This window comes from Lepus europaeus, chromosome 7 (assembly GCF_033115175.1).
Source record: "Lepus europaeus isolate LE1 chromosome 7, mLepTim1.pri, whole genome shotgun sequence".
Taxonomy (NCBI): domain Eukaryota; kingdom Metazoa; phylum Chordata; class Mammalia; order Lagomorpha; family Leporidae; genus Lepus; species Lepus europaeus.
Window position 1 is genome coordinate 65,719,639 of NC_084833.1, and position 14,458 is coordinate 65,734,096.

Sequence of the window (14,458 nt, forward strand, 5' to 3'; positions counted from 1 at the left end):
GAGGATTAACCCACTGTGCCACGGAGCCGACCCCTGAAGAAAGCCTTTCATCATCGGATTATTTTCACTGTAGAAACATTGTATATACCCAGTTGTAACTTCTCACACAATTACTTACTTTTTTTTTTAAGATTTATGTTACAGTTGCGGCTGTTGCGGCCAACTGGGGAATGAACCATCAGATGGAAGACATCTCTTTCTCTCTCTTTCTCTCCCTGCCTCTCCTTTCTCTATATAACTCTGACTTTCAAATAAATAAATACACCTTTAAAAAAAAGATTTATTTTATTTATTTGAAAGACAGAGTTACAAAGGGAGGTAGAGACAAAGAAAGGTCTTCCATCTGCTAGTTCACTCCCCAAATGGCCTCAACAGCCGGAGCTGAGCCAATTTGAAGCCGGGAGCTAGGAGCTTCTTCTGGGTCTCCCACATGGGTGCAGGGGCCCAAGGACTTGGGCCATCTTCTACTGCTTTCCCAGGTGCATTAGCAGGGAGCTGGATTGGAAATGGAGCAGCCCCCTCACACAATTATTTAATGACTCAGAGTTCTCAAGAAATAACTAACTTATAGACAATTGGAATGAGATAGAAAAGCTACTTTACCAAGATAAATAACTCAAAAGATGAATGTTTAAGTATGAGTTATTTGTCTGATGCTGTGTTTAAATTGGCTGATTAGAAACTAAAGAGTAATACTTGCAAAATGTGTTATCAATAAATAAGATTAAAAATTAATTGATTTGTTTTCTATGTTATTCACATCGAGAACTTAGATTTTCTTTTTTCAAGATTTATTTACTGGGAACTGGTGCAGTGGTGCAGCAGGTTAACCCCCTGGCCTGCTGTGCCAGTATCCCATATGGACGCTGGTTTGAGTCTTGGCTGCTCTACTTCTGATCCAGCTCTCTGCTGTGGCCTGGGAAAGCAGCAGAAGATGGCCCAAGTACTTGGGCCCCTGCACCTGTGTGGGAGACCCAGAAGAAACTCCTGGCTCCTGGCTTTGGATGGGCACAGCTCCAGTTGTTGGCCAGATGGAAGACCAATCTCTCTCTCTCTCTCCCTCTCTCTCTCTCTCTGTGTGTGTGTGTGTGTGTGTAAGTAACTCTGACTTTCAAATAAATAAATAATAAAATCTTAAAAAAAAAAAAGGAAAGAAATAGACTAGCTGGGGTTTGAACCAGGTATTTCACTATGGGATATGAACATCCCAAGTGGTGGCTTAACCAGTTGTACCACAATGCCCACCCCAAAACCTGTGTTTGCTGATAAAACCTATTGACAGATAACTCTGTGAGTATCCTGTATGATACTTTGTTTCTTTTGTTCTAACAAAAAGCAGTCCCCTCTCACCTTTTTTTTAATCTAATGGTAGTTGATGACATTGTTGCAGAATTTGAGGATTAGATATTGTTATATAACACCCCCAAAACTGGTCATAGGAATTGCTGTGGAACCCCCAAAACTCGGTTCTCTCACCTGATGTCCATCAAGCCAATCAGTAACAACAGGGTGATAGAAGAAAGGAGGTGTTTATTACAATACAGAGCAAGGAGCTGGGCAGCTATCACTTAATTCCTATGTTTCACAAGGAGTTGGAGATAAAGGTTCTTATAGATTGACGTTGGGACTGAGTGGTGTGTTTTCAACTTGTGTCCAAGTTCCTGGTTGGTTTGCAATGCTCATAGCCCTCCTTTGATTAGCCAGTTATCACTGTTCTTCAGGGAATTTTGATGATGGCAAAGGGGGCACCAGTAAATCTAGAGTCTATATACAAGTAGTTGTTACTTTCTTACTTGGGGCCTGGGGTTCATGGGAAAGAAATCACCTTTAGGAGAAATAAATGACCTCATGAGCCCTGTGATTGGGGACCTTGTAGGGCTGATTGCACCACTCCCACAATTCAGTGAGTTCATTTTAGTGAAAACAGTGCAAGGGGAACTTGACGCTATGAGAAGGAGGTTGGGAGACTATGGGAGGCTGGGACCTGATGATGTATGCATCTGTATTCAAGGTTTTGTGTAGGGACTTAGTTTCAGTATCAGATATGTAAAACCCTGCACATTTTATCTGACACTAAGTGCTCAGTATATCATTATTTTTATTGACTTACCTCATTTTTTTTTTCTTTTAAGATTTATTTATTTATTTATTTGAAAGGCAGAGTGACAGAGGGAGAGATCTTCCATTCATTCACTGAAGAAATGGCCGCAGGGCTGGTTTTGTCAAAGCTGCCACCTGTAACAGCAGCATCCCATAGGGGTGCCATTTGTGTCCTGGCTGCTCCACTTTGGCCTTTTGGGGAGTGAACCAGCAGATGGAAGATCTTCTCTTCCCTCTATGTACTCTGCCTTTGAAATAAATAAATAAGTCTATTAAAAAAATGGATGCAAAGACCAAGTCTGGACCAGGCCAAAGCCAGGAGCCAGGAATCCCATCCTGGTCTCCCACATGAGTGGCAAGAGCCCAAGTATTTAGACCATCTTCCATTTTTGTTTTCCAAGGTGCATTGGCAGGAAGCTGGATCAGAAATGGAGTACCTGAGACTTGAACCAGAACTCCCATATGAAATGACGGCATGACAAGTGGTGGCTTAACCTTCTGTGCCACAGTACTTGCCCACTGATCTTTATTACTTACTATAATAATTGGATATAATTATTAATTATTTTAATTATGTTATTAATTATGTTATGTATTATTACTTTATGTTTTCCTCTCAAATTTTATTTACTCTTCTACAGGTGTATCTACATCAGCAATCAAAATGGCATCAACAAGACTCCCTTCCCCTAAAAGCTTAGTGGGTGCCCCAACTCAGATTCTTGCACAGTTTCCTAAACAGCATCAACAGTCTCCTAAGCAGCAATTACATCCAGTGCAACAACAGACACAGCAACAAGTGGCTCAGCCTTCTCCAGTAACTCATCAGCAACAGCCTCAGCAGTCTGCTTTGCCACCTGGCATCAAACCTACCATCCAAATCAAACAGGAATCAGGTAATTGGAAAATGTTTACAGCATACTGTAATTCTTGCCCAGTCACCAGTTCTCTGAGTCTTCCAGTCCATGAACATGGTATGTCTCTCAGTGTGTTTAGGTCTTGTTTTACTTTTTTCATCAGTGTTTTACAGTTCTCAACACAGATCTGGAGCATATTTTGTTAGATTTATGCTTAAATATTTCATTTTCATATGCTTAAAGATTTCATAATTAACAACATTGTGGTTTTAATTTCTACATGTTTGTTGTTAACATAAAAAACTGTTGTTGATCTTGTATCATTCAACCTTACTGAACTCATTATTAGTTCTAGGGGTATTTACATAGATTCCTTAGGAGCTTCTATATGTATGATTGTGTCATCTGTAAGGAGTTACAGTTACCAATTAGTATGTCTTTTATTTCTTTTTGTTATCTTATTCTACTGAGAAGAACTTCCTGTACTATGTTGAATGAGTAAGTGTGGGGAGAGCAGACATCTTTGCCTTGTTCTTGATCTTAAGGAGAACTAGTCTTTCACCAGTAAGTATGATGCCAGCTGTAGGGTTATTTATTTATTTACTTGAGAGTTAGAAAGACAGACAGTGGGAGAGAGAGAGGATTGTCATCTGCTGCTTCAACCCCAAATACCCACAGTGGTTGGAACTGGGCTGGGCTGAAGCTGGGAACTCAATCCAGTCTTCCATGTGGGTGACAGGAACCCAGTCACTTGAGCCATCACTGTATCAGCAGGAAGCTGGAGCAGGAGCTAGGATGAATATTGAACCCAGGTACTCTGATAAGGGAAATGAGAATCTTAACCAGCATCTCAGTCTTTTCTTTTTTACCAGGTTGAGGAAATTCCCCTGTGTTCCTAGTTGCCTGGGAGTTTTTGTTGTGCATGGGTATTGGGTTTTGTTAAATACTTTTTTCTGTTCAACTGATATGATCATGTTTTTTCTTGTGTAGTCTATTGATATGCTTACATTCATTGATTTTTCTATGGAACCAGCTTTGCATATCTGAAATAAATCCCACTTGGTCATTCTTTTTACATGATGATATTTCAAAAAACTGAAGAAGAATGCATTTATGAAAAAACTATGCAAGGATTTCAAAAGCTTTTTGCATTAAAATAAACTTGTCTATTTATTTTTATCTACTTGAAAGACAGAGAGATCTTTTCTATGCTGGATCTTGCCCCAAGTGCCCATAATAGCCATGGATGGGCCAGGCTGAAGCCAGGAACCCATAACTCAATCCAGGTCCACATGGGTGGTAGGGATCCAGCCCTTTGAGCTGTTACCTGCTGCCTTCTAGGATGCACTATCAGGAAGCTAGATCAGAAGCAGAGCAGCTGGGACTCGAATTAGCACTCTGACACGGGATGCTGCATCTCAAGCAGTGGCTTACTTTCCCATAACACTTGCCCACAAACTTTTGTTTTTAAGTTTATTTTTACTTATTTTTTTAAAAAAAATATTTATTTATTTATTTGAAAGGCAGAGTTACAGAGAGGCAGAGACAGCAAGACAGAGAGAGATCTTCCATCTGCTGGTTCACTCCCCAAATGGCCACAACGGCCGGAGCCAGGCCTATCTGAAGCCAGTAGCCAAGAGCTCTGGGTCTCAAACAGGGGTTCAGGGGCCCAAAGACTTGGGCCATCTTCCATTACTTTCCCAGGCCTTAGCAGAGAGCTAGATCGGAAGTGGAGCAGCCAGCACTCAAACTGGCACCCTTATGTGATGTTGACATTGAAGGCTGGGCTTTAACCCGCTGTACCACTGCACCAGCCCCTACTTATTTTTATCTACTGGAAAGGCAGAGTGACAGAGAGAGAGAGGTTTCATCTGCTGGTTCACTCCTCAAATGCTTGCAGCAGCCAAGGCTGGGCCTAGTTGATCCAGGAGCCAAAAACTTGATCTAGGTCTCTCGTTTGAGTGGCAGGAGCCAAGTTCTTGAACCATCATCTGCTGCCTCCCAGGATACATTCACAGGAAGCTGGACTGGAAGCGGAGTACCCAGACCTCAAACTGGCACTCTGATATGGGACAGTTTAATCCGCTGTGTGAGAACGCCCACCCTACACTAACTTTTAAAGTATCCTCATACATTGCAGGCTTCAGTTTGTCTCCTCTGTTCATATGAGATAATAGTCCGTAGTTTTCTTATTTTATATTGTCTTTGGTTTTAGTAGCAGGGCAATACTGTTCTCTGATAGAATGAAATTAAAAGTATTCCTTCCTTTTCTATTTTCTGGAACAGATTCTATAGGATTAATATTAATTATTTAAAATTTTTTATTTGCTTGAAAGACAGAGACAGAGATTTCCTATCTGCTGGTTATCTCCCCAAACACCAACAACATCCAGGACTGGACCACGCTGAAGCCAGGAGCCAGGAACTCAGTCTGGTCTCCCATGTGGATGGCAGGGAACCAATACTTGAGCCATCACCTGCTGCCTCCCAGAGTGTTCATTAGCAGGAAGCAGGAAAGGAGTTGGGGCTTAAACTCAGGCATTCTGATACTGGATGCAGGTGTCCCAAACAGTATCTCAACTGCTGGGCCAAATGCTGCCCTTGGTATTAATTACTTAAGTGCTTAAACAGTGCAATCATCTGGGCTTGGACACTTTTGGGGTGGGGGGGAAGCTTTTAAGTTAGGAATGCAGTTTCTTTACTAGTTATAGGACCATTCAGATTGTCTGTTTAATCTTGGTTAAGTTTTTGTAATTTGTGGTCTGCAGGGAATTAGTCCATTTCTTTTGTGTTGTCAAATTTATGAGTGTGTTTTCGGTAGCAGTTCCTTATTATCCCTTCTGTGGCTACAAGATCTGTATGACTATCTCACTTCATTTCTTTTTTCTTAATTTAAAAATTTATTTATTTTCATTTTATTTGAAAGAGAGAGAGGCAGGTAGACAGAGACAGATGAGAGAGCTTCCTTCTACTGGTTTACTCCCCAAATGCCTGTAAAAGCCAGGGCCGGGCCAGTCTAAAGCCAGGAGCCAGAAGTCGGTCTGGGTCTCCCGTGTGGGTGGCAGGGATCCAAGTACTTGAGACATTGCCTACTGCCTCCAAAGGTGCACGTTAGCAGGAGCTGGGATTGAAAACGGAGCTGGGACTTGAAGCCAGGCCCTCTGATATGGGCTCCAGGTAGTCCGGGTGGAATTCTAATCATTGTGCCAAACACTGACCATACCCTGCTTCATTTCTTTTTCCTCCTTCCCTCTCCCCCTCTCTCTCTTCCTTCCTTCTTTCCTTCCTTCCTTCCTTCCTCCCTCCCTCTCTTCCTTCCTTCCTTCTTTCCTTCCTTCCTTCCTTCCTTCCTTCCTTCCTTCCTTCCTTTCCTCTTTTTCCTTCTTTCTTATTTGAAAGGCAGAATTACAGAGAGAGGTTATATTCCATCCTCTGGTTCAGTCCGCAAATGGCCTCATCGGCTGGGACTGGGCCAGGCCAAAGGCTGGAGCCAGGAGCTTCATCTCCCACGTAGATGCAGGGACCTAAGCTCTTGGGTCATCTTCTGCTGCTTTACCAGGCACATTAGCAGGAAGCTGGATAGGAAGTGGAGCAGCTGGTACTGGAGCTGGTGCCCATATGGGATGCTGGTGCTGCAGGCAGCAGCTTAACCCACTGCAGCACAGCGCTGCCCTCCCTGCTTCATTTCTGATATTGTTTTGTATCTTCTGTGCCTTTTTCTTTGTTAGACTTGGTAAAGGTTTGTCAGTCTCTTCATTATATTTTGTATACCAATCCAGTTGTGCCAATATAATTTGCATAAATGACTATTCTTTACCCCATCTAATGATCATGGCAACCTTTTCAAATATTAATTGAATATCTAGATTCTCAGTTCTATTGATCCATATGTCTGTCTTTTTGTGAGTACCATACTTTGTTTATCACCATTGTTTGTAATATGTTTTGAATTGAGAAGTGTGAATTCTCCTGTTTTGTTCTTTTTAAAATTGTTTTGTTTTGACTATTCTGGATCCCTTGCAAAACCATATGAATTTTGGATTTTTTTCTGTGAATAGGTTCATATTTTCCTGTTTCTTTGCCTCCAAATGTTTATGTTGAAAATTGGACATTTTAGATGATGTGTTATAGCTGGGTACTGATCTGTCCTCCAAGAATTTGTTACTGTTATTTGCTTGGTTACTTGTTTAGAGACAGAGCAATTATTTTGGTGAATTCTATTTATTCAGTCCCCTTCATCCTGACCCCTCGCAGTAGTAAGCTCTGATGTCACTCTTTTAGGGAGGTGCAGGTCTGGGTATTCCCACAGTCACTGTGAGATGATTATGGAATTGTCACGGCTCTCTGACACAATTTCCCTGACCACACACACACCGTGGAACATGCATTCCTCCACAAGCTAATCCAAGTTTTGGCTCCTTTTAGGAAATAGTTTTGGGGGTTCATTTTTTAATTTAATTGTGACCCCGAGCCTCCACTGCCTTCCCGGGCCATAGCAGAGAGCTGGCCTGGAAGAGGGGCAACCGGGATAGAATCCGGCGCCCCAACCGGGACTAGAACCCGGTGTGCTGGCATCGCAAGGTGGAGGATTAGCCTGTTAAGCCACGGCGCCGGCCCCTCCCAGCTTTCTTATTTACCAATCTTCTCCTCCAAACTGTCTAACCTGTAATTTATTTATTATTTATTTTAAAAAGATTTATTTATTTATTTGGGAGGCAGAGTTACAGAGAGAGAGGGAGGGAGAGAGAGAGAGAGAGAGAGAGAGAGAGAGGTCTTCCCTCTGCTAGTTCACCCCCAAACAGCTGCAACAACCAGAGCTGGGCCATTCCGAAGCCAGGAGCCAGGAGCTTCTTCCGGGTTTCCCATTTGGGTGCAGGGCCCAAGCACTTGGACCATCTTCCACTGCCCTCCCAGGCCATTAGCAGGGAGCTGGATTTGAAGTGGAGCAGCCAGTACTCGAACCGGAGTCCATATGGGATGCCGGCGCTGGAGGTGGAGGCTTAGCAGACTATGCCACAGCGTTGGCCCCTTAACCTGTAATTTAAACTGTATTTTCATTAAGGTGATGAATCTCCTTCCAACTACCTTTTACTACATCAGCTACTATTCTTGAGAATGCCCTTATGCTTGAATTTCTCCATGTTCTGTTATAAATAAAATCAGCTTCTTTGAGAAGTGATTAGGAATACTCTGTTTATTACCGGTCTTTATCCTTAGATAAATTCTCTGAGCCACAGTTTGGGTGGGGTCATCTGGCAAGCTTGACAGCCCTACTTGAGGCACTGAGTGCTCAATGAAGGAAGGTAAGGGTGAGGGAGTGGGCAGTGGTCTGAGGTCCTCTTGCTTCTTCTGGGAGCCACTGCCTCACAAGCTAGGCAAGGGCCAGTGGTTCTCCAGTATTCTCAGGGGTGTTGTGCCTCCGGGAGAGCTTTAGTCCGTGAACTGTGGTCTGGGCAGAAGGAACATCCATTTCTCAACTGCATTCACTGGGACTTAGCCTTAGCAATAGGTAGTTTGGGGCAAAATGAGATACGCTGAAGTTTTGCTCTTCCTGGGCTGAAAGCCAGAAGAAGGAACCCTGTGTTCTTGATTACAGAAGTCTACTAGAGTAGAGTCTTCCTTTTCTGAGCTGGTAGAGGAGGGAACGGAAAATAATTTGAGTTCAAATATCACAAATCTTTCTTTTCTTTTCTTTTTTTTTTCTTTTTTTAAAATTTTTGACAGGCAGAGTGGACAGTGAGAGAGTGACAGAGAGAAAGGTCTTCCTTTTGCCGTTGGTTCACCTTCCAATGGCCGCCGCGGTAGCGCGCTGCGGCCGGCGCACCGCGCTAATCCGATGGCAGGAGCCAGGTGCTTCTCCTGGTCTCCCATGGGGTGCAGGGCCCAAGCACTTGGGCCATCCTCCACTGCACTCCCTGGCCACAGCAGAGAGCTGGCCTGGAAGAGGGGCAACCGGGACAGGATCGGTGCCCCAACTGGGACTAGAACCTGGTGTGCCGGCGCCGCAAGGCGGAGGATTAGCCTAGAGAGCCGCGGCGCCGGCCCAAATCTTGCTTTTCTTACCAAAGTTTTAGATTTTCTGGGATAGATTTCTTCCTTCCTTCCTTTTTCTTTTTCTCTTTCTTTTTCTTTTTCTTTTTTTTGACAGAGTAGATAGTGAAAGAGAGAGACAGAGAGAAAGGTCTTCCTTTGCCATTGGTTCACCCTCCAATGGCTGCTGCGGCCGGTGCGGTGCGGCCGGCGCACTGTGCCGATCCGAAGGCAGGAGCCAGGTGCTTCTCCTGGTCTCCCATGGGGTGCAGGGCCCAAACACTTGGGCCATCCTCCACTGCACTTCTGGGCCATAGCAGAGAGCTGGCCTGGAAGAGGGGCAACCGGGACAGAATCCAGTGCCCCGACCGGGACTAGAACCTGGTGTGCCAGTGCCACAAGGCGGAGGATTAGCCTATTGAGCCACGGCACCCGCCGATAGATTTCTTTAAAAAAAAAAATTATTTATTTGAAAGAGTTACACAGAGAGAGGAGAGGCAGAGAGAGAGACAGAGAGAGGGCTTCCATGGCTGGTTCACTCCCCAGTTGGCCGCAAGGCCGGAGCTGCGCCGATCCAAAGCCAGGCGCCAGAAGCTTCTTCCAGGTCTCCCACACAGATGCAGGGGCCATAGGACCTGGGCCATCCTCTACTGCTATCCCAGGCCATAGCAAAGAGCTGGATTGGAAGTGGAGCAGCCGGGACTCGAACTGGTGCCCATATGGGATGCCGGCACTGCAGGCAGCAGCTTTACCTGCAGTGCTACAGCACCGGCCCCTGAGGTAGATTTCTTAATTTGCTGTTTGCTGCATGAACTATTTCCAGAGGCTTTCAATCATTTTATAATTTTTAGAAGTTCACTAGGTTAGTTGGGTAGCAGGAATTGATCTCTGGAATGGTTTTTAAGTATGTTGTACATTGTAACTATCTTATTTTTAAAGAACTGTAGAATTTCTATGAATCTGGGCCAGCTACTTTCGAAGGGGAAGATATTTTAAAATTTCTTCTGTGGAAATTTGAATATTTGGATTTTTTTCTCCTTTCTAGCATCAATTTTGATAAATATTTTCCTAAAACATTATCTCTTTGTTCTAAATTTTAATTTGTTTACATAGGATTGAGCAAAGTAATTTTTTATGACTGTCTTTTTTTAAATGTCTGTGGTTATTTCTCAATGGGCTTCTTTATGTGCTTTAAGCATTATTATAGTTCATTAATGAAATAATACTGGAAATCATTGTCTCTCTTACAATGGCCTCACTGTTTGTGATTTACTATAATCAGAATTTCCTATTTCCACAAAAATAATAGTTTAAATTTTTAATGTATCTATAATACTCTACTTATGGCGTCCTTGCTCTGTATTCGACACTTTATAATTTTTTTTTGAAAATATAAATGGCTATTTAATGATCTTCACCATGGTCTCTGTTCTCAGTAAAAAATAAAAACTCATAGATTTGATGCAGAGCTGGGGGGTCAATAGAGGAAACTCATAGGAGTCCCAGATTGCATTTTCTTCATTGTTTATCAATTCCACCACAGAGGGGGAAGGCACTTTACCATTTTGATTTATTTAATCATCTTAATAGCTCTATGAGTTTTATATTAATAATATATTTATTTTATGGGTAAGAAAGCAGAGTCGCAGAAACTAACTTACCTAATTGTGCCTATGTATCATAATTTTAACTTCTTTGTTGATTTCAAGAAGTTTAGAATTATTTGACACTATTACATATATAAATCTATGTCTCTTCCAATGTTTTAGCCTAAAGCACCATCCAAAAAAATTAATACAAGTGTTGTCTATAAAAGTATGTTTATCTTATGAATTATTTTAGTCATGATGGTAGTCAGGGAAAAGCTACAAAACCTTACTTCTTGGTTACCAACGTTGGTACTCTATAACTGTAGTCAGCCTAAGAATTTCCTTTTAAACTCATGTTTTATGTTTGCAAAGTCGATATAACAATTACAGCATTGTAAGTAAATTTTTAAATGTAAAAGAATCATTGCATCACCACCCTAACATTTTAATTTTATTTTTGCCTATCACCTTCAATTTTTTTTCCACATATATATTTTGTGTGTGCAATAATAATGTATCCTTTTGTTCATATTCTGTATTTGATGATGTGAGTTATTAAGAAAACTTTAAAAGTAGACAATTTGGGGGGGTGTTTGATGCAACAGTTAAGATGTCACTTGAGACACCTGCGTTTCATATCAGAGTGCCTGGGTTCAGTCCTGGCTCCAACACTGATTCTAGTTTTCTGCTGGTGTGCACCTGTGAGGCAGCAGGTAATGGCTTAAGTGGTTGGGTCCCTGCTACCCGCTCGGGAAACTTGGATTAGGTTTCAGCCTCCTGGCTTTGGCCTTGCGTAGCCCCAGCTGCTGTGAGTATTTGGGGAGACAACCAGTGGATGGGAGAGTGGACTAGTGGATGGGAGCTCTCTTACTCTGTGTCTGTCTCTATGCCTTTCACATAAATAAAATAAATTTAAAAAATTTAAAAGCAAACCGTAAAAATTTAACTAAAAAATAACATCGGTGTATGTAGTTTTCAGCAGCTTTTATTTAAGTTTAAAGAGTTATGAGAAGTCTTTGGTGGAGTTGGGAGTATGTAAAAGCTATATTAACTTTTTTGTTTTTGGCTTCTTATGCTAGTCCTTTTATTTCAAGTATTTCATAAAACAGATGATTTTTTGCCTGTAAAAGTTCAAGTCTGATGACACTTTGATTTGAAAATGTGTATATAACACAACTGTAGACAAAAAATTTCTTTTTCTTTAGGAACTTTGCTAATATATAATGTTCTAGTTGTATTTCTGAAATAAGAGAAATTGGGAAAGATAGGAATCTGAGAAATAAAAGTTTGAAGAGTTTCATCAATATTAATAAAAAAGCATCTCTTTAGGAAAGACTGCCCTCTGGGGATGGTATTAGAGACATGGTGTTTTTTTTTTGTTTGTTTGTTTTTTGTTTTTAATTTGTACTGAGATTTATCTTTCTTCTTTCAAAGGTGTTAAAATCATCACACAACAGGTTCAACCAAGTAAAATCTTACCAAAACCAGTGACAGCAACTCTGCCTACCAGTAGCAATTCCCCTATTATGGTGGTTAGCAGTAATGGTGCAATTATGACAACTAAACTGGTAACCACTCCCACTGGTAAGTTCTCTCATTGTATGTTCATGACACAGTTTCTCCGTACAGCAATACCCCTAAGTACCACAGCGGGTAGAAAGATGAATGAGATGATTCTTCCAGGAGGACTTTCTTGACTGTCACACCCCCAAAAGGTTGAAATGAGTATTTTCTTGTTATTCCTTTTCATGATCCTCTGGTCTTTTCTTGATACCACTTATCATAATTACTTAGCTGGTCAGTTATTGATTATTTAATGTTCTCCATATTAGATTGTAAGCTCCATGTGTGTAAGAAGCCATATCTTCTTTACTCATCATATACATCTACTTAGAGCAGACCCGGCAGTAGGTGCTGAGTCAGGATCTATTGAGTGGATGAAAACAATGCCAACCCTCATTCTGTGTAGCCTTGTCCTGTGGTTAGTGTTTACTGAGACTGAGAAGAAGCACGAGATGCGATTGTGTCCAGGTAAGAGAGCAACCGTCTGTGTTTGAGGAGCAGACAGTACAGGGCGTTTTACATGATGCCACTGTGTGAGTCTGCTTTTTGTTACTTTAAGACTGAGAGGAGCTGCTCTGGGGGAAAGGAAAAGGTTCATTTCAACTTACCCTTTGGAGAGTCCACGTCCTGTCGTTGCGAGGACAGAGGGGCAATCATATGTGAGCCAGGGAACAGAGAGACAGCATAGACTGAACTGGAAAACTCAAAATAACTGTCTTTGGAGAATCACCCTCTGAGGGCGCTCCCCACCAGCGACCCACTCTATACCCTAACCCATCAACCATTAACATTAAGACATAAGAATTTAAGTATCTTATAGGAGTTTTGGAAAGATAAGCCCCACTGTACCCATAACAACCAACCTTTGTAACCTTTCTATCATCTATTTAAATGGAATAATAATACCTGTGCAATGAAATTATTGTATTAAATGACATTAAGTATGTAAAAAGTCCCCAATATAGTGCTCAGTAGTTGTTACTATTAATATTAGAATTAGCCCTTACTATTATTTTAGGTGTGTGTAACTGGGTTTTTTGAGGAGGGCCAATATTTAGATGACAGGCTTTAATGGCATAAGATGATAGCTGTCAAGTTTATAAACTGTGATTTATTGGCCAGTATGTGAAGGCCTGTACAAATGTTGCACTTAATCTCTTTCAGACTTTATTGTCTTCATTTTCAGCCACTTGCATTAAAGCAGCGTGCCTAAGGTCACACAGTGAAAGAGAGACAGAGCTGGGATTTGAACCCAGATGTGTTTGACTCCAGACAAAACCCCTGTGCTTTCTTTTTTTAAAAATTGTAGTGAGATACTTATAACATGGAAGTTCCCATTTTAAAAAGATATTTTTTATTTCTTTATTTGAAAGGCAGAGTGACAGGGGCATGGGAGGGAGGGAGGGAAGGTGTGTGTGTGTTTGTGTGTGTGTGTGTGTGAGAGAGAGAGAGAGAGAGAGAGAGAGAGAGAGAGACAGAGACAGAGAGAGAAGTCTTCCATTTGCTCGTTTATTTCCCATATGAGTACAGTAGCCAGGTGTGGGCCAGGCTGAAGCCAGCAGCCAAGAACTCCATCCTGAGCTTTCTGGTGGGCTTCCACTTGGGCCACCATCATCACTGCCTTCCCAAGCATATTAGCAGGAAGCTGGATCAGGAGTGGAACAGCCAGGACTTGAGTCGGCACTCCGATCTGGGATGCCAGCATCACAAGTGGTGGCTTAATCCAGTGCACCACAGCGCCAGCCTGAAGGTTACCAGTTTTAAGTGTACAGATTATTGGCGTCAAGTGTGTTCACGCTGTATAACCATCAGTACTATCTATCTCCAGAGCTTTTTCATCTTCCCATATTGAAACTCTGTGCCAGGCCGGTGCCGTGGCACAACATGCTAATCCTCCGCCTAGCGGCGCCAGCACCCCGGGTTCTAGTCCCGGTCGGAGCGCCGGATTCTGTCCTGGCTGCCCCCCTTCCAGGCCAGCTCTCTGCTATGGCCCAGAAGTGCAGTGGAGGATGGCCCAAGTCCTTGGGCCCTGCACCCGCATGGGAGACCAGGAGAAGCACCTGGTTCCTGCCTTTGGAACAGCGCGGTGCGCCGGCTGCAGCGCGCCGGCCGTGGCAGCCATTGGAGGGTGAACCAACGGCAAAGGAAGACCTTTCTCTCTGTCTCTCTCTCTCTCTCTCACTGTCCACTCTGCCTGTCAAAAAAAAAAAAAAAAAAAAGAAAGAAAGAAACTCTGTGCCCATTGAATAATAATTCTTCATTCCCCACTTTCCCCCAGACCTAGGCAGCCACCATTTTATTTTCTTTCTCTGTGCAAAG

At 42.5% G+C, this 14,458-nt stretch overlaps 1 protein-coding gene across 8 annotated transcripts in view; it reads left to right on the forward strand.

Moving 5' to 3' along the window:
• The window catches only part of EMSY (EMSY transcriptional repressor, BRCA2 interacting), a 96,227-nt gene that overhangs the window by 42,622 nt on the left and 39,147 nt on the right, over window positions 1-14,458 (forward strand). For all 8 annotated transcript variants that reach the window (XM_062196738.1, XM_062196745.1, XM_062196740.1 and 5 more), the window contains 2 exons: window positions 2,742-2,996; window positions 12,011-12,160. In XM_062196738.1, the coding sequence (XP_062052722.1) occupies window positions 2,742-2,996; window positions 12,011-12,160 (405 nt within the window). The remainder of the gene's footprint in view (window positions 1-2,741; window positions 2,997-12,010; window positions 12,161-14,458) is intronic.